Consider the following 24943-nt stretch of genomic DNA (forward strand, 5'->3'; position numbering starts at 1 on the left):
CTTTTAGCCAACTATTGCTACCAACTATTGATTACTTCTAGCTATAAACAGGTGGATTTGTTCATTTTATCTACAACAAATTCATTACCTTTTAACTCACAGTCTTTCCACATACCCCCCGGCAGCTGTAGAAGCCCCCCCTAGGATAAAAGTACCCCTGGTTGGGACTTTGTAGGCTACATGATTTTGTAATCACCAATTTTAATCACAATAATATCTTTTTCTTTGTAATCATATCTAAAATAACAATCTAATCCTAATTTCTACTCCTCAAGAGGAAAATATCATTTGCAGATATGAGTTAGGTGTATAATAACAGGTTTCCCCTCACATCCCATGTACATATTTTATGTATGCACTAAGGTCTAACCAAAACACAATGTAGACACGATCCTACATGCAAAACATCCAAATACCAACTTGTAGAACCTGATTCGAAGCCAGGAACAGAAAGATTATTTCACAACCCAACAAAACATCTTTGTTTTTTTCATTTAACCTTTTAGTTGTGTACTACAGCAGAAAAATCTTCAAGTTGATTTTGCAGCTCTAAAGCATTGTGGTGTTTTATCCTCTCACTGCCTTTAAGTGGATGCATTTATGCAAGAGGAAATGTGCAGCTGTGGTAGAGGATGCCACGTTTGAATGCAATGCCACAGTTCAGAAAGGCAAATCAAGAGTTAGAAGGAAAATGAGGTTGGCGTCAGCACTGTTAGAAAACAATCAAATATTCTCATTCGAAACCGGTGAATCAAATTCCTGTTGTTGATTCATTTTCTGCTGATCAACTAATCAATTAACTGTTTCAACTCTAATTAGTAGTGAATGTGATAGTACACATGATTGACTACACAAGACCAAAATATATTTAGTACAGGGTTCATGTTGATGTTATTAGGCTATTCCTCATTAAACACAGTTGAAATTGTACTTAAAATACAATGTAGTAACTCATGAAATAAACGTAAGAGGTGTTCCTCCTCTCTGACTGGTCCTGTGTGGTCACATGACAAGCTTCTGTTTTTAATAAGACTCAAGTTTACAGAAATATGACTAAGGTTCCCTAGGCAGTTTTCAAAATAAAATACATTTTCACAAAGACACCATATTTTCTTGTGAGCAGATCAGCAGTTTGTCTTTTTTTCTTGTTCAGGTTCAACTTATTCCAGTCACCCCTATTTCGTCCAATGTATTATACAAAGTGCTGCATACTGTATGACTGCAAAATGCTTTGAACAACAGTAACTTCAATCTGCAAAAGAATACAGAAGAATTAAATTTTTACAATGCTTTCCAAGTCACTCACACACACTCTCACTCACACACACACACACACACACACACATATATATATATATATATATTGTAGGCAGTGCTGATCGGACAAAAAAGACATTTGAAGATGAGAAAGGACAATGGACATTTTCCCTCGGTTTTTGACATTATAAACTAAATAAAGAATTCATCAAGAAAATAATCAGATCAATTTATGATGACAAACATGTAAGTCGCATCCCTAAACATGTATATAGCAGACAAAGTCTTCTGTGTTTAAAATCTTCATTCACACCTCTTCCTAACTCAAACTTTCATTTGGAGCCAAATTAAAACTTTTATTTTGAAGGACAGCACCGTGCATCCGGTCTCGCTACGTCTTTCTGTTTGGGTTAAACTCAGCTTTCCATTTGACCGTCAGTTTTACCGATTTGACCTGCGCTTAATTTAAAAAGAAACTGAGACATGCAAGTTTGTTCACACTGTTGTTGTTGTTTTCGATCTACACGGCGGCTCGGAACTGTTTAGCTTAGCCGACTAGCTAGCTAGTTAGCCCGCAGCAATGTCAACGTGGCAGAGGCTGCACGTGAAGGTGCGGACGGCTCACGGACTACTTGCCTCCTCCAGACGGGTGACAGAGCGGCACACACGGCTGCTCGGAAATGTAACGTTGTGTCAGAGCCTGAGTACAGGCAGACCTCTCCGCAACGACTTCTTCAAAGGTGGGGGAACATCAAGATCTGACATACGGAGAAGAAGTCAATAGGACTTAACGTTACCTTCAGAAACCCCCCCAAATTATGTAATGTTGTGTTAACCACAAATACAGTCAACTTGTATGACACAACTGAAACTCTAATGAAATATTAGAAACCTCTCTACAATTCGGCTTGCATGTAATCTTCCAAGATTATTTTTAATGTCAACTTTTACAGCTGATCCCGCTGCACCTTACACGTCAGTACGTCATATGGCGGACGATTTAAATTTAACATTAGAAGTTTTATCAAAATGTTTTTCTAATATGTGAATTGCTATATATGCCGAATTAGAGAGTGGTAGCTAAAGATGCAGAAAATATGTTGCGTTGTAAAGTGTGAGTTAAAATATCCAACATAATGATGAAGGGAGAATAAAATTTCTGCTTTTCTGCATCAGATCTGGAGGCCGAGCTGGCAGCCATGAGGAAGAGGGCGGCGGACGCGCTGCCCGGGAGCAGCTGGAGCCCCTTCGAGCTCAACCCGCACCTTCCTCCGGAGAGGGCCGACATTGTGATCGTTGGCGGCGGCGTGGTGGGCTGGTCCATCGCCTACTGGCTGAAGCAGAAGGAGAGGGTGCGAGGAGCGCTGAAAGTTGTCGTGGTGGAGAAGGACCCAACGGTGAGGGGACCCAGTATTGTAAATTTTAGCTGTGTCATTTTTATTTCCATTCATAATTTACAGCCCATTTCCATAATTGAATCAGCTTGAAGGAGGGCAAACAGGAATAATGAGTTAAAACCACCCTATCATTAATCCCTGTTGTCAACAAAGTCGTACATCCAACTTTGTCAAAGAGAGCGCAATGAAGAGGGAAAAAGCAGTAATATACAGCTGCTGAAGTAATGACAGAACAGAGTATCTCCATAAATATGTGCAGGCATATGAGCTGGCTGAGCTACAGTTTTATGATTTTGAAATGACATTTAATATAATCTAATTTTGTCATTTGTCATTTTGAGTCAAATGTTGAACATGGGTCTTAAAGGGCAGTCTGCTGTCATACAAAGAAAAAAATTCTATCTATTAAAGGTGGAATAGCAGATTTGCTGTTAATGAGGGTCCTGTGGGCCAAAATACTGGCTGAACAGCTTTTAAGGCATCCTTGGTGTTGATATTAGCTCAGCGATAAGCAGCATAATATACACCAGGCTTCTGCTCCTACACATTTCCTTATTAACTGCCTCCTCCTACATGGAGCACCATAGGAAATCATTCCTGCCTACAGCAATCAGACTATATAATGGATCTCTATGACTCATCCAAACACCCTTGCACTCTCACACCTGCATAGTCCATATGAATATATTTATTTATGTACCTCTCATTTTTAATGCATTCTTGAATCCTGTGTATTTTTTGTCTGTGTATTTTACTGTATTTTATTCTGTCTATCTGTTTATTTATTCATTCTCTCCAGTACTCCCAGGCCTCCACCGTGCTCTCTGCTGGGGGGATCCGACAGCAGTTCTCCCTGCCTGAGAACATCCAACTCTCCCTGGCCTCCGCAGACTTCATGAGGAACATCAATGTAGGTCACACACTGAAGTCACTCGTGTTGCTGGAGCCTCTCTCAGCTCACTGCACACTGGCAATGAATGACAATGCCTCAAATCATTAAATCTGACAGCGACACACGGTGCTCACAGTGTATGTTACGTTAATATGTGAGCATGAGCACCTTGTGTGCCCGCTGTTTGACCAACACCAGTTACTGATATTGTTTTTTTGTCTAACGTTACACAACAATTGCACCATACTATCAGTATATATTAGAATATGTAGAATGACAAGTATACTGTAAATGTAGAACATCAAAACCAAGTTGTTTCATATATAGAAATAGATATTGTGTCCTGTAGTTGAAAAAATGCTCTCTGTGGTTTGCAAAGAAGAGAACTGCAAAACTAAATATTTTCAGTAAAAGCTGAATTTTTAAATAAAATTAAAATAAACTTATAAAATATTTAGTTAAGCAAAATAAGTTAGTTCTGAATTTATAATGCAATCCAACATAACAACACCACAAACTTTATCCGGATCTTAATTTTTACAGTCTTTTCTTTTGAAAAATACCCACTTAAACCACTTCTGATAAATCTCACCTTTGTATCAACTGTGAAATTAGTGTCACTTCTCACCAACTGTCAAGTATCAGTGGGTGTTTTCAGCCCTGCAGCCTCAGGGGGGCAGTAATGAGCCCATTACGGTTTTCGCTTCACTTCTTGGAGCTTTTCCACTGAACCCTCTGGGACTGTCTCCCACGCAACATCTGTCTGTACAACAGGTACAAAATCTGCCTACCAGCACCTCTGAATCTCCCTAATTAAAATAATACATCTCATTTGTTTAAAAATGATTCTACAGTGGGTTATGTGTCAGACTGTTTCTTGGCTGGGAGCAGTAACTTCTCGGCTAAGCCATAGTTAGGCCAAGAAATATGCAAGTTAGTTCAGTTAAGCTAGCTGGCTGTTGGTTGTAGCCTTATATTTAACAGACTCCTATGAGAAATATTGAACTATTCCTTTAATGACCCTGTTGTCTTTTTCCTCTATCACCACCCTGAGGACAGATGTAGTTTAAATAGTCCCAGCACTGCTACAGCTCTCAGGAGCGCACACTGTACATGTGTTTGCTGGAGGCAATATGATGCAAGCCCGTTACATGAGTTTTAAATCTTACCAGTCACACTCCTGTCTCCTCGCAGGAACACCTCGACGTGTTGAACGAAGACCCTGTGGACCTGCAGTTCAACCAATCAGGATACCTCTTCCTGGCAAGTGAGAAGGTGGCTCACATCATGGAGGAGAACTACAGCACCCAGAGGTGCTTCACTAGAACTGTGTGATATCAAAATGATTGAAATCAATTCCATCTGGGTGAAGTGCTCACAGAGAACATTTCCATTCAGATATTCAAGTAGCAGGCGTTCACTGGCAGAACTGAGGCTTCAGGGAGGCAGTTTAGTGTCAATCATTTATCTAATTGTGATTCCAGGTATGCTGGAGCCAAAGTTTCACTTCTCTCTCCCACACAACTGAAGGACAAATTTCCATGGATAAACACAGATGGTGTGGTGCTTGCTTCCTACGGTGAGTGCAAATAAAAGATGACCAGCTATTTAGTTACATGTTGTAGGTGTGAGAGTACGAGGTGTATGGGATTTCATATAATATTGCAGAGCTGGCTGCAAGTGTTTGTTAACCTGACCTTACGAACCTTAGGAAGTCAAATCTTACATTCAGCATTAATCTGAAATGGATGCCACATTGTAGTTGCTTATTTAGAGAGCAAGTTTTTGATTACCTCAAGGTCTTCTTCATATTATTATGACCCCAGTAAGTCTGATGTGTGGGCAGCACTGACTTTCATCTCCACTTTGTCCTGCCCTCCAGGGCTGGAGAACGAGGGCTGGTTTGACCCCTGGACTCTGCTGAACGCCTTCAGAAGAAAGGCCATCTCAATGGGAGTCATCCAGTGCTGTGGAGAAGTTACAGGTTTGTTACGGCCTCCAGACACAAAAACATCCAGATGTACACGACCATGGATGAAGTTTAATTCTGCTTATTTTTAACATGGGTCACTAGAATATTAATAGCACTTAACATGTCAAAATAACAACCATCTAATATGTTTGTTTTTATAGAAACAGGGATGAAATAATTCTGGAGCAGTTCTGCTGCTGGTAGACAAGGTGCACTAGAGAAATCATAAGGAGAATTTATTACCACATTGACAAGGGCAGACAGTGAAGGTGCATAGGTGCAAAGTAATCAATGCTAGCTTTGTTCTTGTTGTTTACACTCCTGGGTCTGTATTTAAACAAGCAATCAAACACTGGCATTGATTTCATTTGAAATAACTGTTTGAAAAGATTCCTCTGACGTACTGTGTCTGATTAATTCATGCCCGATACGTGCAAAAAATAAATAAATAAATAGATAAAGAAAGAAAAGAAAAAAAGTGTGTTACAACCTGTCAGAAGGTTTGATTAATGCGCAAATAATTGGCTTAAACTACCAAACTCTGACTGACACATTACTGTTTCAGCTAGTGCACTATTCATCATGACCAATGATAGGTTGATGTGATGTGTCTCAGAAGGCGTGTGCCATCTGGGATCTTTTAACCAACTCAAGAACATTTTTAAGTTATAAGAAATGTGACAAATGGGAGTAAAAGTGAAGAATTTTTACTTCCATTCACTTGAGTTCAGAATTTTAGCAGTTTGATAAATTCAGGCCCAGGACTTTATACGAGCACAGATCATAAGGCAGTGGCATCATTTTAAAAGTGAATATTTTATATTCTGGTATCTGGTCAAGTGTAATTTAATTGACATGCAGTAACTTGTCTGACAGTTTTACATAGAGGATTGATAGAAATGTATAAAATCTGACGTTCTACACCACTGGATGCACATTGAGTCTTTTTTACCATGTGGTCTTCCTTTAGGACTTTGTGAATGCAGAATGAGGTTATTGATCTGTTTTCAACAGCTGCTGGCTGATGATGATGTTTCTCTTCCACAGATTTTCAATACACAGTAAACGTGATGACAAATGCTGCTGGTGACAACGTGGAGTTCAGGAGAATAAAATCTGTCAAAGTAAGTGCAGCTATGAGTGTCTACATCTTTGACAACAGTATAAACAAGTGTTACCAAAAACCCTTTTTCATGTTTAGTTAACGTTCTGTTTGATCGCCAACGTGTCAGGACAGTTTTCGTCTTTATACTCACTCAGATTAATAAATAACAGGGTTGGTGAAGCAACACATTTACTTTTCTAAACTCAGTCAGTTTTTTCAAAAAGCAGAATTAAAATTGACCTGACTTTTTTCAGTTGTTTATTTATGTGTTTATCAGGACTCACTCGAAGAAAATACAAGATTAAAATATAAAAATAGTTTATAAACATGCAGGGCAATAACAAGAAAACTAAAAATATCATACAAGACATAATTATACTACATTATTATGAATAAGGAAAAAACTTGGTCTACTACTAAGTGGTTATTTTTTATCATCAGTGAATCTCTTTTTTCAATTAATTAATTAATAGATTATCATATAACAAACCAATCACAAGTTGCAGGTGCCCAAGGTGACTACTTCAAATACTTGTTTTGTTTGACCAACGGACCAAAACTAAAAGATAAAGATATTTAGTTTACAAAGATATATTTGTCACTTCGGCTTGATAAATTACTTTATCAACTGATTGATTATCAGAAGTGTTTGTTGATTTAAAATCTCTCGACCTCGATTAATTAAAATTGTCTGATATATTTAGTCCTCTTTTATATTCTTCCCATTTGGCCATCCTTATATCTCTAATTTGGTATAAATATATATATATATATATATATATATATATATATATAAATAAATTAAAAGAAATTCCAGAAAGCATTAGAAGCGTTCTGAATTTGCATATTTGTATATTAAACTGCTATTGGTACTATGACATGAAAGTTTTTAATTTTTCAACTTCAACTGAAGTCTCTTGGTTGGGTTGATATGGCTAATCCTCCTTCAAAGAGCCACAGGAGCTGCATAGTGTTGTAACTGATGGGATATTGGCTGGTGTCGAGCAGGTGCAGATGCCTCACAGCCTGGAGTACCAGCCGATGGAATGTGCCATTGTGGTGAATGCAGCGGGAGCCTTTTCTGGTAAAGTGGCAGAGATGCTGGGAATTGGCTTCGGCCCCAAAGACACCATCGCTGGAATTCCTGTGCCCGTTGAGCCTCGGAAAAGGTGGGGCATTGACTTAATGGGCATATTTTCCCTTTAAATAACAACCCGAGTGCTGTGAAAATGTGTAGTTTTCTTTGGAAGGGGCTGTCTGGGCCTCATGCGGTGCAGTTCATTAGTATTCTGACAGTTTTATCTGGACTCCGCACTACAGTAAATTGGAAAACTGTCAACTTCATAGTGCCGACTGTCGGCTTTAATTTGTGTGTTTGCTTCCACATCCAGTGAACTGTGTGAGAATCGTGGCCCCTTTTTTAAACACACCACTAAAGGTAAAAACGCTTAAACACACCATTAACTCAGCACTTTAACCTCAGAGTCAATGCTGGAGAAAAGCCAAAGCAACCAAACACCTCACTTTCCCAAAACATCCAGGTAGAATTTAGTCATTCTCTCCATACACAGTATTTACAGGTTTTTCTGCATGTTTCTCCAAGTTAAATTTAAGACTCTTCAAGGCCGTTTTAAATACCTCAGAATGTAAAAAAAATAAGGCTGAGCTTGAGCATGAACTGAGATCAGCCGTCACAATTTGTTCTGAAAATGATCCAATAATTCAAAAGCGCCACAGTTGTCCAGACGAGTGAATAACAGTTTTCTGATCCATGCTTCAGTTTTGTTAAAGACAGAGAAGAGCGTTCATTTTTACCCCAAAGTCTTACATTGAGAACATTAATATCGTATTACGCCCCAGAGAGCCAGTTCCAACCGAGAGGCACATGCTGGAAATCCAATGTCACGTTTAACTGGAAGGATATTGTGAGGAGAAAACCCAGCTTTGTTTGCATAACATAACTCAATGGAAACAGACAATTAGCAATTGTGCTTTGTCGACTTTTTTAAAAGAAGAAGAAAAAAACGCCTCTATTTTGCGCAAAACTGCAATGGAAACCCGGGAGATACATTTCCTCCGGTGGCTGCAGCAAGGACTACAAGTTACAACCCATCATAGCTTCCAATACAAGATTACAGAAGCCATAGTCAGCAGGGCAGCCAGGACAATGATCACTGCCCAGCCGAATCATATGAGCTGATATCTGTGGTGAAGGAAATTAAGGGTGTTTTTTGGTTTTGTTGATCTTCTGGCACAAGACAATTAAGTTGGCCTGTTTTGTGAAATCTGAATAAACTGAAACGCAACTTTTTGAGAAAAGCTCCCGACCTTCCAAGACATCTCAATTAATAGCTTATATATAAATACATGGAGAGGGGTCCAAAAGACTGATACTACTTTCCCACACTGTATATCTGGTAAATTTAATACAAATTTATCCTGTTATTTGTCCTGTATCTGTTCCTTGTATTTTGCTCAAACCCAGCTTCAGCTTCTCTGGAAAACCTTCATTAAATCCTTCCTCACGCTGCCCCAAGGAGCTCTCTGGATGATCCAAGTGCTGTTGTATAAGACAAGAGTAAAACCTCAGGGAAATCACTAAAACTGTTTTCATGCCAAAAACTCCACCACTAAAATTAAATTAACCCAGTGGTAGCATGAAATACTTTATCAGCAGCTTCAAGGGCAGGAAAGTACAGTTTAACAGGATTAAACTGTACGCAATATCACTTAATGTTGAAGCCTGTACAACTCTTTTTCAGGTATGTGTATGTAGTCCACTGTCCTGATGGTCCAGGTCTAGACACTCCATTCCTGATTGATTACTCTGGAGTTTACTTCAGAAGAGAGGGCTTAGGAGGGAACTACATTGCTGGGGCATCACCTGAAGAGGTTTGTTGTATCTCTAAGTTATTTCCCCTCCCACCTGAGCATGAACAGTTTGATGGATGACCCAATTGTTTTTTCAATTTGTCTATCCGCAGGCGGAGGAGCCAGATATCAGTAATCTGGAGGTGGACCACCAGTTTTTTGAGGAAAAGATTTGGCCCAGTTTGGCCTATCGTGTTCCTGCTTTCGAGAGACTTAAGGTGAGGGTTGGGACACTTTGCTTTACAACTGCAGTTCATTAACAAGTGAAACCAGATACAATTGAACTGTTTTATGGGTCCATTACTGGAGCATTTGAAGCCATCAAACAATGCAACATGAACTTGACACTGGTCCCTGTTCTCTTTTTTCCTCTCCTCAGGTGACCAGTGCATGGGCAGGTTTCTACGACTACAACACCTTCGACCAGAACGGCATCATCGGTATGCACCCTCTGGTCAACAACATGTACTTTGCCACCGGCTTCAGTGGCCACGGCCTGCAGCACTCCCCCGCGGTGGGTCGTGCTGTGGCAGAGCTGATCCTGGATGGAAACTTTAAAACGCTGGACTTGAGCGAACTCAGCTTCAAACGGATTCTGGCGCAGGAGCCCATGCTGGAAAGGAACATCGTGTAGATGATCCAAACTTGGTCTTATTTTCATAGCTGTGAACATTATTCCTGTCAGTAATAATAACATTGTACTCAACATTGCAATTGCTGAGATCTGGGAATGATCGAGACTGTTTTCCTAAGGAAAGCGACAGCATCGGTGTCAAGACTTCTCAAAGCCAAAGCAATTATGATTCTTCATAGTGTGACATCTGTGTACACCCTTCGGTCCACAGAGGGATGATGGTGGTGGATGGATGGGTCAACAAAATGTCAGACTTTAACACTAGAGATCGCTGTTCGTGCCCCGTTTCGTTCCTCTGAGTTAGACATAATGTCGTCCTCCGGCAGCCAACACTAGCTTGAATCCTGTATGAGAGGAGCAGTCGACCAGACTTGAGTTCATGTATTGATTGACAGCCGTGAGCTCCCACTGCTGATGTTGGCCTTCTCTGATTAGTTCGAAGTAGTCATCCGTTTGTCATGGTAGTCTCAAGGTAGTTTCAATCCAACCACAATAATTTTCCAGAGTCAGAAAACGGTTTTATTTTTGCAGCAGTGATACGTGTCGCTCTGATGGGCAGTTAGTTAATTTTGTTGTTTCATGTCACCCTCTTCAGCTTTGACATACTGACCATTGTAGTTATCAGCAATTCCCATTTTGTGAACTCAAGTTGATTTCTAATGATATTTATGTACCATTTTATTTCTTTATAAAATCCCCTTTGCACTTGTCTTGACTTGAAAGTCTTTTCAGTGGAGGTCATGGAAAAGTGTTTCAGAGAGGCATGTTGCTGACGATTCAGTTCCATCCATGTAGTCTCACTTAGTTTTAGACATTGTTCATGTCACACTGGTCCAGGGCTGAGTGACTGGTGGAGGAATCCATTGATGTATTGAGAGGTAGCTACATTTACTTTTCACAGATGAGATGAAAGACGGGACATGGTTTGGTTTCCTGTGTAGAGTATTACTGACTTCAGTGAGTACAGCAGTTTCATAACCGATAGAAATTATTACAAAAATTTCAAAAACAAGACTCAAGTTGTCGTAAAGAGGGCTTGTCCTTAAATTTTTCTTTTGTTATCAGTAAATTTAATAGCCTGTACATCTCTCAGGACAAAGGTTTTGGTGACGTTGGCTTTTCAAGGATGATATGACTACGATAATGTTTATGTAATCGATCAGCATGTCACATTGGAGACCTGGAGGCCTTTTCTGAAGTTCTATTGTTGTATGAGTTGTTCTATGAGGTTAGTATTAACATGGAGGAAGATGTTTTCTGAAGAAGTCAGTTAAAAGAAAATACTGTAAAGGAGGAACTGCATCTTCATTTAAAGAACTGTTTGCTGACAAGAAAAAGCCGTTACATGTGTGGGTGAGCCAACCCCTGATACAGTATAAACTAATTACCAAAATCTTGAGTTCTGCTTTGCAGATTTCCACTGAAGCTTGGTGTGTGGTGCAATACATTTGAAAACATCAGACAACTTTGTTTTCAGATGTAGTTTATGCATGTACGATGCATAATGTATACTGTATTACAGTATAATGCAATCCAGTACAATAGCTTTACAATGCAATGTTCAGTTTTTGTTAAACCTCACTCATGTATTGATTTACATTACACTAATGTATTTGTTAGTTTCTGGTACTTTTTAAATTGGGTTTTTTTAATTTATTTTTTATTATTGCATCATACTTTTTCTGATTTACTCGTGAATCAATAATTGCTGAGTATTCATATACATGAATATGATCACATTTTATTAATAATAAACATTTTTATAGAAAAACTGGCTTCAGTTGTGTCATCTATGTCTTCGATAGGTGTTACTACTCACACAGATGAGAGATCAGATTCAGTTTATTGTAAATGCATCGTACAACAAATACAATGAAAACGTAGCTGCCTGGCGGTGGAAGTAAAGAAAAGCCTTCGTAAATTTTTTGTAAGAAACTCGATACTTCATTTTGAAATTTAAAGAGTTCTGAACACTGCAACAAAAACTACTTTCCCCATTTATAGCACTGAAATATTTTACTCTATCTGGATTCATGCGGTTTCCTCTGACAGTAGGAGTGCTGTTTCGTTTTCTGAAGAAGACTCAAACGAGAAAATGACCCAGTTTCCCTCAATATGATTTACAGTCAGGAAACCAAAACATAAGGCGAGTATTTGATCTTCACGTGTGGGTGGTTCTTCTGGTAACACTGGAACCCATGTAAAAATAAGAGTTTGTCATATTTTACTTGTTTGATTCGTTGTAGAAATAAACATTTAATAAAATCAGTCAACAACAGGGGGGGGGGGGAGTATATAAATTCATATAGATGTTTTTTAAAGTACTGCATATGAGGCATTGTTCAATATTACAGGTATTTCAAAGAGTTAAGGTGTCATATAGAAACCGAGCACCAGATGGCGCCATTTCTGTGGTGATTTTTATGTCAAGTAGCCGGTGTGGAGCATCACAACACTCAACACACTGAAGGCAAATTGTCTTTGCAAAATGTGATTTGGGAGTCAAAGAGTGATTATGTTAAGTCGGTAACGGTCTCTAAGACCAGAACAGATCAGGCCCTGTATCTTTAGTATTTTAGTAATTCAAAGAACAAGCCAGTAATGGATTTGTTAATTCTAAATCTATTTTTTAAAAAATAGCCTTTTTACATTGGAACATGAAAATGTCCTACTGGAATGAAAATGCCATATGTGGCTGTTATAACTGAAATACTCTAATCCAAAGAGGTAAAATAAGATGTTCCTGTAGAACATGAGTAATAAAAGCACCTAATTCAAGACTGATACCCTTACAATATTAATGTCTTTTAATGTCCTGGATGTACGCTGGATTAGTGAGGTGCATGCATATTAAACTGTGATGTCAGTTGGTCTGAGCCATGAGGTTACAATGTTTATCCAACATTAGTGTTGACAAGCTTGGCTGATGAAGCTGTCAAATTTAATACTGTAACTCCTCACATATTTATTTGGATCATGTTTAGCATACCAACATTTTTTCTGCTCTCCGGATCAACTTAAATCCCAAATGTGTTCATTAAAGCCGTGTCTTTGTTTTTTCACAGTCATGACTTTCTGTAAAGCCCTAAATTATGACACATAATAAGCAGAAATGTATTAGATAAATCTCCAAAAGGGGAAAACACTGAATTTTAGAATACACTTCCAGGGAGTTTTCAGGATACTTCAGTCTGTTTTTCTCAAATTATTTCAGTGGTGGAAGAAGTTTTCAGATCCTTCACTCATGTTAAAGTAAAAACACAACGATGTAGAAATACTCCATTACAAGTAAAAGTCCTGCATTCAAAATCCGAAGTAAAAGGTACAGAAATATTATCAGCAAAAAAATGAACCATGTGTATGTTGCACTAATTATTTGACATTTTGGGAAATTTGCTTTCTTCCTGAGAGTTAGATGTACATAAATGCCCGTTTTCATCATGTTTTCTACATTGTTTTCCACCATTTGATGTTTGACTGGTGCTGTTCTAATTACATAACAGTAGTGTATGAAAATCTGCATAAATTCACACTTTATTTTTTCAATCTTTTTTGGAAATTTGGTTAAAAAAAATTTGCTAAATTTTAGACATCTGAAATGTGACAAGGTGCCTCAACTGCACATGGCACACAAAGGCAAAAAAGATAAAGTAACTGCTACAACAGATAAATGTAGTGGAGTTAGTATTTACCCTGAGATGTAATGGAGTAGAATTGTTAAGTAACATTAAATAGAAATACTCAAGTAAAGTTAAGGTGGCTTATTTGGGATTTTACAAACAATTAAAAACCCTTTTGCGTAGGTATGCTTTAACATAAACTGGGTGTGGGTTGTGGTTTTCTCTTGCAAATAAACAATCATCTCTGAACCCTCCTGCCCATATCACACATAGTGAGACCAGACTCCTCCACATCCTTCACATCCCCCACATCTTAATTTCCTGCAGCAATATGCAACGCATTAGCAAAACCCAAAAATGTAAGAGTGAAACCTGAAGAACATAGTCATCAGCAAAACCACAACAGTTTTACTAGTGGAACAGTGTCTTTATTTTTGAAGAAAGTGTGAAAGTACAACTGCAAAAAATCCCCTCACACTTACCCCTCATAGGCACTAAAGTGGATTATGTTTGCATTACAGAGACATAAAACAAGTTATGTCTCCCCACACTAAGCAGCACTTCTGAAGCTAAGGTAAACTCTCCTCCTCTTACAGCTCTGACCACAACCACAAAATTAAACTATCTGGGCTCTAAAAACTGAAATGAGCATTACATGAATCTGACAAATCATCTCCTGAAATGTTAAATCAAAAACATCAGAGTTCAGATTACAGGGTCTTTAGATTGTTTTTAGTGTTGTAGATAATACTGAAAATTAAAAAGCTACTCCTCTTTGATAACTGTCACGTTGGATAAACATTTTATCAGCTGTGCAGTAGGCAAAGCGTTATATTTGAATTATGTTATAGTGACAGTGGAATATGCTCTGCATCTCAAGAAGGAAACCTCCCTTTCAGCTCAAAGTGCAGAATTAGCCATTAGCATTGAGCAATCTGGTCAGAGTTGTGGATTTTAATAAGGTGGTGGGTAGTTGTGCACAGAGACAGGCGAGGGAGAAATGCCTCATCAGGCTTTTTGTCAGGTATTGAGATAAATTGAGCTTCGGTGTGTAACAAGTGAGACAGCAGTGCACACGGCTGTGAATGGAAACTGCATGATAGTTAAATACTTAAATCTTTTATTGACAACTGACATGGTTCATTTTGTGTTTAATAATGCCTATATTAGCCACGCTGCTAGGTCTAGCTTCATATTTAGTGTACACATCTAGACTCTAAACTTTCCTTTAAAGAGTTTGTAATATATTGTCTGAAGTTCTTAAATTTACAGCTAGTGCTCAAAACACACATATTTATTGATGCACCTGACCAGAGACTACTGTGTAAGTTCCTATAGTGGCCTGTAAGATTCTTGCAGGGTCCCTGCAGTTGAATCAATACAGCAGGAACACTGTCTGCATCTTGAATCATCCCATCTTTCCATCATTTACATGCAACTAATGGCATCTGCATCCATCGCTGGGAGGCATCTTATCAATTCAAGACCTCTCTCATGTCATAGCAGATCCTGGAAATATGCTCCACAGATATGAAAACGCTCCTTCTGCAGCCAGCAGGCTACGGCAAAGACACTTTGTCCCCGCAGCTCTTCATTTTGATGCAAATGTGAGGCAGCTTTGCAGGTTTGAAGGGGGAGGGGAATTGGGACCAGGGGAAATGCAATTGAGGGATTTCTTTGTGAGGCCCGACGCAAATCCCAAATGTTCTCAGGGTTGAAAACAAAAACAGCATGGGTGCTCCACCGGGTACGTTAGCCCCTTCAATAGATGCACCTTCTGCCACACAAAAGCACTGAGGGCTTTCACGCCAAACTGTGCTTCAGGAATATTCCGCTCCTCATGATGGAAATTTACGAATCCAAAAAAACTGCAGCCATCATGAATCCAGCGCTGATCAAGTCCCTGGTTGTGTTATAAGACTTTTTTAGTGGTCTGATGAAGGGAGTCGCCCTGTCAGTCAGGGAGAACTAACGCCCACTGGGAGATCTCTGGCTGGCTCCTGTGTCTGTGTGAAGCCAGTGTACATGGTGGCATGTGGCTGGGATTAAGAAATTTCACTGTGGATTAAAATCTTTCCAACGCCTCCATGGCCACTTGCGTCTGAAGTTCCAGGAAAGGTCCAGTGAACAGTCTGGGTCCATGGTCTCAGTTCGCAGGTACGTTCAAACAAAGTTTTTTTTCTGCTAAAGTTGTAAAACTTTACTTTTACTAGACTTTGAGTGTGTTTTGAAGTTTTGAGACATCTTTCTATACAGTTCTATAACAGTATTTCCTTTAGTTAAGGATAAGACAGAAATGTTGCTTAAACATTTTATATAATTAAGAGATAACACATAATTGTGAAAATGCTTCTTTCTCTAGTTTTCTAGACTGTATGTATGTAGTAATGAGGATTTGGATTAGTTAATATAGTAAGTTAATTTAACTTTTGTGTCATCAGAAACTTTGTTGTTAACAAAAGATATATAATGGGTTATTAATAAGATTAATATGTTTTTTATTTTTTACAAAATAAGCAAGTTTCTTGAATCTCTATTGAGTCTAATCAGTAGCTGTTATGTAACGCTCAAAGTGAACCACGTGGTACGTGCTGCACAGTACAATAACTACTCTCAAATAACATACTACATTAATCTGTCTTTATTGGGTTTGTCATATCCTGTTGTAGGTCGGTACTGAACAAATGTACTTCTATTGTAATGAAGAAAAAGGAATTTTAGATGTCATTGATTCACTGCCTGTTTATTTGCATGCTCTGACCGACATGTACAACTGTATTCTCTTTTGTGAAATGGATGTTATTCAACAATGTCTCCCATTGATCACTTGAACAAACAAATGCATTTAGTGGTTACCATTTTCCTGCAAAATATAACAACAGAAACATCAGACACATTGTCGTACTGAACTGCAGAATCAAACGTTAATGCACCTGTTCTGTGTTGAAGTCTGTTTTCCCTCTGAATAGTGTTTCCTGTGTACTGCTGTTTTATGGCTGGTTGGAATGGGTACTAATGTTGGGTTCAGGACAAAGGATAAGCCTGGCGATACTCTATATTTTTATTACTTTTAAAAAATTGATAAGCATTAGTATTATTACTATCAGCCCCAGGACCTTTACTTCCTACTGAAGGTGTGACACTTTAAAAAACAGGTCACAAATATATTTTCATCTTTTAAAAAGGTTTAGTTATTTCCAAACACAGCTGGATACTGTAGTGTTACTCAGACAGGAATAGATATGCATTTGTTTGGGATTTTTTTTTTTTTACTATTTTCAGCTGTGGATTAATACAGATTTAGTGCAATAGTGAGTATTTATGGCAGCAAGACAGTGAATATGGAACTGACTGAAAATAAAACAGTGCCCATGTTCATGTTAAAGAAGGAACATGTCACCCAGTGTGACAGTGTGATGATTGATGCGTTTTTCGAGATAATGCAGACAAGGTTGGTTTGTTGGATCAATTCATTGTTAATTTTGGTCTTTTGATGGTATTTTCTGATTTAGAAATATAGAATATCACAGACTTACAGGTATGGGGAAAGTTCGAAAGGAAAACAGTCACGACACTGTAAACACATTCCTCTGGTTTAACTTTGTGGTCATTAAAGTGAATTGAATTTATTAATAATAATAATAATAATAATGATAATAATAATCATATATGTGAAAATATTTAAGGCTCAAGGAGCTGCTCTCTTCTTCTTCCTTTTCATTCCCCCGCTAAAGAATTTTTCCTTATCTAAACCAAGAGTTTAAAGATAGCGAGTGTCGTACGCTGTAGGGATTGTGAAGCCCTCTGAGGCAAGTTTGTGATTTTTGGGAAAACTGACTTGACTGGTATTAGATAAGTTTCTGCTCTGAATTACGTAGATACGGCTTTGCACTAATCTTTGCCTTTGTTTCCTCCAGCTCCAGGATGTTCCAGCTCCCCCGGGGTCACGTGAAGCCAGCTGGACACCGAAGTTGCAAAACCCGCCTGGTCACCAAAGACGGGCGCTGCAACATTGAGTTTGGCAACATTGAGTACAGTAACCACTTTGCGTACCTAGTGGATTTCTGGACAACCTTCGTGGAGATCCGCTGGCGCTTTGTTCTTCTCCTGTTTGTGGCTTCATTCACAGGCAGCTGGTTTATTTTCAGCCTGCTATGGTACTGGATCGCAAAGAGTAACGGGGATCTGACTGGACAGAACCGTACAGACGGACACGTCCAGTGTATAGACAATGTTAATGGCCTCACAACGGCGTTCCTCTACTCCTTAGAGACCCAAACCACTATTGGGTATGGTGGTAGGGCGCTGACTGGGCACTGTGCTGGCACGGTAGCTCTAATTATCATCCAGTCTCTAATTGGAGTCTTCATCAACTGTTTCATGTGTGGCGTCATCTTGGCCAAGATCTCCTTACCCAAAAAAAGGGCGAAGACTGTCACCTTCAGCAACACAGCTGTCATCTGTTTGAAGAAAGGCAGTCTCTGTCTCCTGATCAGAGTGGCCAACCTTCGAAAGACCTTATTGATCGGCAGCCAGATCTACGGCAAGCTGCTCAGGACAACAATCACACCAGATGGAGAGACCATCATTCTGGACCAGGTGGACATTGACTTTATGGTTGACGCTGGTAAGGATAACTTGTTTTTTGTTTGCCCTATGACCCTCTACCATGTGATTGACCGATCGAGCCCATTCTATGAGCTTTCGGCCGACACGCTCCCCCAGCAGGACTTTGAGTTGGTGGTCTTTTTGGACGGGACAGCCGAGTCCACCAGCTCCTCCTGTCAAGTCCGAACCTCCTACATCCCACAGGAAATTCAGTGGGGGTACAGTTTTCTGCCCATCGTCTCCCGCACTAAGACAGGAAAGTATCGCGTAGATTTCTCAAACTTTTCCAAAAGCGTCCGGGTCACCACGCCACACTGCATCCACTGCTTCGAGACCGACACAGACCAGAGAAACCACAACAGCCACAACCAGCAGAAAACTGGGATCGACAACATGGGGTTTCAGGTGATTGACATTCACGATTTTGTTGATATCACTAAAATGTGAATGAGCAGGAGAGGAACTTGTACTCAGACTGAAAGTAAAGGAAAGTGAATCAGGATGTGGGACATGTGTATGAAAAAGTTTGAAAAACATTTGGTATTTCCTTTTAAGCAAACTTTCACTGTTAGTCAGACTATCTTTGCACAATAATGAAGAAATATTGGGTCACACTGCTTCTTCCAGTGAACATCTGAATTACTGTCAACTCTTATGCCTTGAGCAGCGACAACACTCAAAGTTGTTCAACTGTGTGGATAAAAATTAAGACATGGGCGAGAGCTAAGCTGTTCATTTCAATCAAAGCGTCTTTGGGACTTGTGACTTTGTCTAGGTAATGTGTGGAAGCCAGAGGAAGAGGGATTGAAGTTTTGACGCGTAGAAAATGAAAGGGGTAAAATACTGGATGGCACAGTGGGTACTTCTTGAGGAGATTAGGGCCTGAGCCTGTTATAATGAAAAACTGTGTGCTATAAAGGCCGGGGGAGGACAAAAAAGTAGGACAGGCCTTTTGAGTTTTCTCATTATTCATCCTAATTTGCTAACTTTATGCTGTTTTTTTTGTCATGTTGACACATCTTGTGTGCCTTGATAATTAGGAAACTGTGAATGTAGCTGCTAAATGTGATGATTATAATTTTGACCAGTCTACATTTTGTAGATCATACCGTGTAACACTGAAACTTGTTCTCAGGGAAAGTTAACATCTTTAGTTGGAATAAACCTTTTTTTTCATAATGAAACCAGCTTACTGTTATTTCCTCCTCCTCTTCTTCTTCTTTTTTCAGTATTCGCCACACTGAATATTTCATCAGCATCTGCTGGAGGAACATCAGAATTATGATTATTTTAGAGTTAGCGTTTATTCTGCTACACTACCACATTTCAGGGGGAAATTTTCATCGTTTGTGACATTGAGGGAATTTTTTTGTGTCAACCTATCGGTCAGAAATAAGAAAACAATCAAATATGAATATATACAGTACATGGATGAAAAGCTGTATAGTGTACTGTATAATACATTATGAACATGAACAATGGTGAAACACAAATGAAGTTCCTTTTTTAATTAAAAGTACCAAAGCATAAATGTGAAAATACATTGTAAGTAAAACACCTGCATTCAGATATTGATTCAAATAAAAGTAGGAGGTATTATCAGCAAAACATACTTGAATATCAAAGGTAAATGTACTAATGCAGAAAAAAGTAAATATATATATTATATCACTGCAATAATTGTTACTGGTGCATTAGTGTTTAAGCAGCATTTTGATACTGTAGCTGCATCTAGGTGGAGCTCATTTTGATCACTTTGTGCTGTTGGTAACTTAATTCTATAACAATATGTCATATTTTCTAAGATTATTATAAATTATGTAAAATCTTAATCTGCAAGATAACAAGTCGCTATAGATGTCAGATAAACTTTGCAAAAGTAAAACTGAAATATAATAAAGCAGAGGTTTTGAATACTACGATACGAAAATAAAAATAAAAAAGTACAAGTATCTAAAACTGGTAGTTATGCACAAACCATTCGGTGACCCCTATGGATGGTGGCCTTGTCATCCTGTTTCTCCACTCATTTATTCAGGTTTTTACTTTAATTTGTCACCCATCTGTATATATACACCAACATAAATAGCAACTGAGTGTATTGTGACAAAAATAGTCAAAAATGACCCTTTACTGCATGTCCCTTCTCCCATTCTCTCTCCCCTATTTCCTGTCTCTCTCATTGTCAAATAATGGCATTAAAATGCCCAAATAACTTTAAAAAATAAAAATAAAGTGAGGTAGCAATGAAACAAACAAATAAATAAATACAAAAATAGCGCACCGCAACAATAAAATGATGCTTACACATAAATGCATTCATAATAATAATAATAACAACAATCTAATAATATAATGTGGAGCTACACTCACAGAGGCCATAATACAGCATAATGAGTACTTTTACCTTGGATACTTCAAGTACATTTTGCTGGTGATACTTTTAGCACTTTCAAAGCAGGTCTCTTACTTTTACATTGTAGTATTGCTACTTTTATTTGTGTAAAGGATCTGTATACTGCACTCATCTGTTGCCCATGGTGAAGTTTGAATGTTGTCGCCATTGTCAGAAGTAATTACACATCTACAGCAAAAAGATAAAACAAATTCTCCCCAAAAATATCTGTGAAATTAATAATGACTTCAACATTCAATATCTCTGTAAAAGAGATGGCTCAGCATGATTGTCATATCGACATATTCTCAGAGATTTCAAAGTATTAAACAGTGGAGAAATGTGACTTTGCATTTGAGAGTTAAATCAGCACTTCTCTGACACAGTCTCAAAAAACCCTGAAGTTTATTCACTTCATAAAAGGTTTTGTTGTATCTCTTGTGTTGGATTTCATTAGACTAGACGGATGTGCAGCGATGTGTTTTCTAAGATCACATGCAGAATTGTGCTGATGTAGCTACAGACTATAAACATTCATGTATGTTTACATCTATGGCCAAGATGCTTCCAACAGAGGCTGTGTTGTTCTCACTATGAAGCAAGAGATGAACTAAGAGGTTCTAAGGTCAGATTAAAGAAGCATTAAGAGATTTCTGATGCAAATACAGTGCGTACATTGTTAGTAGGTATACAATACGCTGCAACTACCTGCTGCTGCGAACACTGATGTTTGGATAAAGGGTTCATCAGTTTGTTTATGAATCAAAATGTATAGTTTCCTGAGCAGATACAATGGTTATCTAACAAACTGCCATTCTGCATAATTAATACTTACACATATTTCAATGCTAATACTTTTGTACTTTTACTCATGTAAAATCAAAAAAATTTCAAATGGAAAAATTTGACGCCTCTACTTACACTAAATTCTAGATCACAAACATATGATCAACGTATAAAATATGATCCAGTTTTTATAGATAACTACTTTTAGTCTTATTTAATTACAAATGGTCCCTTGACATAAAATTAATCAGCAACTTATTTTGGTTAATTAATGGTTTTGGTTCATTTTTCAGAAAAAAAAAATAACACCAATTTTTGTGGTTCCAGCTTCTCAAATGATACAAATATTTTATGTCTGTCTTTTATGATCATAAGCTGAATAATCTTTTGGTTTGAGACTATAGTTTGGACATAGATATCACCTTAAGCTTATTGAATTAGTCAGTTAATCAAGACAGAAAAATAATCATTAGTTACTGTCATAGTATAAAGTTAAAATGAGCTTGCTCTTGACCAACAACGCTAAAACACTTCCTGCATGTTTATGCATCACTGCTGATGATCTAATAATATAACATCTAATAATAAAACACTAACAGCAGCCAATCTTACCTAATTGCTTTTGAAATTTTGCTGATAATACTTTTGTACTTTTACTTCAGCAGCTGGAGTATTTTTACATGGCTGTATTTCTACTTTTAACCACAGCTGGTTGTTATTTTCAGTATTACAGGGAATGAAAGTATTCAGTAAGAGCCAGTGGGGACTCATCCTGATGATTCAGCGGTGTAAGACTTGTATCATGTAAACACAGCATCCTTGCTTGTTACGCACCACAATCCCTGTCTGTCTCCACTATTACATAAAGGTGGTAAACAAATGCGATAAAAAGAAGAAAAAAAAAAATCTGTGACAGCTGGCCTGGCCACTAGAGAGCATCAGAGTGCTACTATGATTATGATTCACATAAAAAAATATTATAATAAACAATTAATTCTGCAATAAAGATGTTTTTCCAAACTGTCCCAGTTCTGCCAGCAGTCTCTCTTTCATATGCACAGGCATGTTTGAAAAGGTTCAGCCTACAAACTTTTGATGTTCCCACTTTTCCCCAGTGCCCTGCAGTTTACTGATGACAGCAGACAGCAGCAACAAAACAACCCCTGATAAAAAACCATCTACTGCATCGTGTTGGAGTGATGGACCTTGTTATTTAGCAGCAGCGTGTCTCTGAGGGTGTTCCAGCAGGGAGTCAGGTTGTTCATTTAAGACTGGCTCTAGCATTTTTCTCAGTGAGGGAGAGACTTCTGAAATGGCTTTCATCCCATTTGGATTTACATAGGCCGAGTTAACTGGGCTTCATCTGCATAACAATGAACAGAACTGTTGAGAGGGATTGGCACAGTGAGTCTGAAGCAGCCGAAAAGAAAAAAAATAAGCCAGATGGAGATGAGAGGAGTGAGTGGAGGATACAGCAGTATTTGTTAATCTGAAAGAACCAAGGGCTGGTAGACTGATAACAATCACACTTTATCCCCCATGTGGTGGAGACAGGGTAAATATCCATTCCAGACTGTAACTATTTGGACAGTTGCACATTTTTCAGGCTCTGTGTTTCAGCACATTCGGTTTGAAGTAAAATTAAGAACACTGCAATATAGACAGAACTGTGTGGGAGATAAAGTCCTTTTGGTTACAGAGCAGATGGCACCAGCACAGGCAGGGAGGACCTTTAATTGATCTTTAATAGATCTAATAAGGAGGACAGATGGAGGGATAACAGGTAGGCAGGCAGGTACAGACAACAGGTTACTCCAGGCGAGTACCAGGTCCATACGGAAACAGTTGATGAGTTTGTAAACTTGGAGCATTTTCCCCTTGGTTTGGTTTGCTTTCACACGGAGAAAAATTTCAGTGGACCAAAATGCCAAAACAAATTGTACCAAGGGGGGAAAAAAAGAACGGTTTAACTGGACTAAACAGTGCAGGTGTGAAAACACCCTCCCAAGCAGCTGGTGGAAATGGCTGGTTTAAGTACTGGCTGGGATAACGAGGAAAGTGGGAAAAGGTGTGTGGGCAGGACAGGTAAACCTGGCAGTCAGGTGACTAGGATGGGGAGGAAAGTCTGAGGACATCTGATAGGTGGATTGAGAGTGACAGGATTGGGAAGACATAAATATCCAGTGTTGAGACAGGAATCGTGACAGCAGGATGGTAGGTCCAGTGGAAGGAGCAAGAAGAAGACTAAATGCTTTTAACACATAGTGTCCAAAGTTTAGGGGTTCAAAAATAATTGGACATATATGCATGAAGTCAAACTAAATCCTATTTGCAATTTTTTTTCAGTCAAGTCAGTCAAGGATATTCTGCCTCTTCACCCTGAAAAGCTCCTTGGTTGCTTTGGCCATATAGTTAGGATTGTTGTTCTGCTGAATGATGAAATATCTTGCAATGAGTTTTGATGCATTTGGCTGAGTCTGAGCACACACAATGCTCCTGAATACCTCTGCATTCAATCCCGTTGCTTCATCATCAGTGAATTCATCAATAAATGCCAGTGAGCCACTTCCATTGGCAGCCACACTTGCTCAAGCCAGAAGAGAAGCAGCACCATGTCTGACAGATGAGGTGGTGGCTTTGGGTCATGAGCTATTCCTTTTTTTTCATCATCATTTTGATAGTGGTTTATTTTTGTTCCAGGACTCTACTGGTTTCTTTTTGTATAGAATAGAAAGAAGAGCTGAAGAAGCCTCTTGAATGAGAGGTGAAGTATCTGCAATCATGTCTAGTTGCCCTCTATTCAACTGTTGTTGGATAAGGGTGACCTGAATGATTCAAACATCTTTCTTTTAGTATGTTTTTGCGAACTGCAACCTTGCCTTTCTGTTTTTGAGGCTTACCAGAGGGTTGCATCCTCTGAGGTTGTGGTCATGAAGTCTTCTCTTGATCACTGACAGGAAAACATTTCTTTCTACATCCTGGAGCGCATTCTTGATTCTATCTCTCTGATAGATTTTGGCTTTTTTTTTTAAGCCTCATTATTATCTTCTGATAAAATCTGTCCACAGATAGACATATTTAAACACCTGCCAAAGTACTTAAGTACTGCCTCGTCTCCATAACCACATTTTGCCATGACTACAAACACACACATACACACACACACACACACACACACACACACACACACACACACACACACACACACACACACACACAAGATGAAAACAATACCAGTCTCACGCTATTTGTGGTTGGTAAAAATAGTGTATAGTATAGTGCAATGTGCAGTGAACAATACCACAGACTGAATACCAGTTGTATTAAAGTGACAAACAAAGTTTTTTGAAAGGAAAAGTAATCTACACAGTTCTCAAAATATAACTGTTTTCTCATAATATGCTCA

The 24943-nt window shown here is 38.6% G+C and overlaps 2 protein-coding genes across 2 annotated transcripts; both read left to right on the plus strand.

The window, feature by feature from the left end:
• The first annotated feature begins 1356 nt into the window (after positions 1-1356).
• On the plus strand, positions 1357-11904 carry foxred1 (FAD-dependent oxidoreductase domain containing 1). Its single transcript, XM_056398046.1, has 11 exons — positions 1357-1997; positions 2434-2654; positions 3454-3564; positions 4741-4859; positions 5031-5125; positions 5429-5530; positions 6566-6642; positions 7632-7792; positions 9386-9515; positions 9608-9712; positions 9874-11904. The coding sequence occupies exons 1-11, from the start codon at positions 1838-1840 to the stop codon at positions 10126-10128; spliced, it is 1536 nt and encodes a 511-aa protein (XP_056254021.1). The 5' UTR covers positions 1357-1837; the 3' UTR covers positions 10129-11904.
• Positions 11905-14184: 2280 nt separating this feature from the next.
• kcnj1b (potassium inwardly rectifying channel subfamily J member 1b) lies at positions 14185-19522 on the plus strand. The gene is made up of 2 exons (XM_056398048.1): positions 14185-15905; positions 17666-19522. Exons 1-2 carry the CDS (start codon positions 15889-15891, stop codon positions 18801-18803), a joined length of 1155 nt encoding a protein of 384 aa, XP_056254023.1. The 5' UTR covers positions 14185-15888; the 3' UTR covers positions 18804-19522.
• The last annotated feature ends 5421 nt before the right edge of the window (positions 19523-24943 follow it).

Source organism: Seriola aureovittata, chromosome 15 (genome assembly GCF_021018895.1).
Source record: "Seriola aureovittata isolate HTS-2021-v1 ecotype China chromosome 15, ASM2101889v1, whole genome shotgun sequence".
Lineage (NCBI taxonomy): Eukaryota > Metazoa > Chordata > Actinopteri > Carangiformes > Carangidae > Seriola > Seriola aureovittata.

What these genes read in the sequence shown, in the direction of transcription:
- foxred1 (XM_056398046.1), top strand. Translation starts at nt 1,838, where the DNA reads ATGTCAACGTGGCAGAGGCTGCACGTGAAGGTGCGGACGGCTCACGGA. An exon ending in TGGTGGAGAAGGACCCAACG is followed by an intron (nt 2,655 to 3,453) that starts GTGAGGGGACCC and finishes CATTCTCTCCAG; the next exon opens with TACTCCCAGGCCTCCACCGT. An exon ending in ACTTCATGAGGAACATCAAT is followed by an intron (nt 3,565 to 4,740) that starts GTAGGTCACACA and finishes GTCTCCTCGCAG; the next exon opens with GAACACCTCGACGTGTTGAA.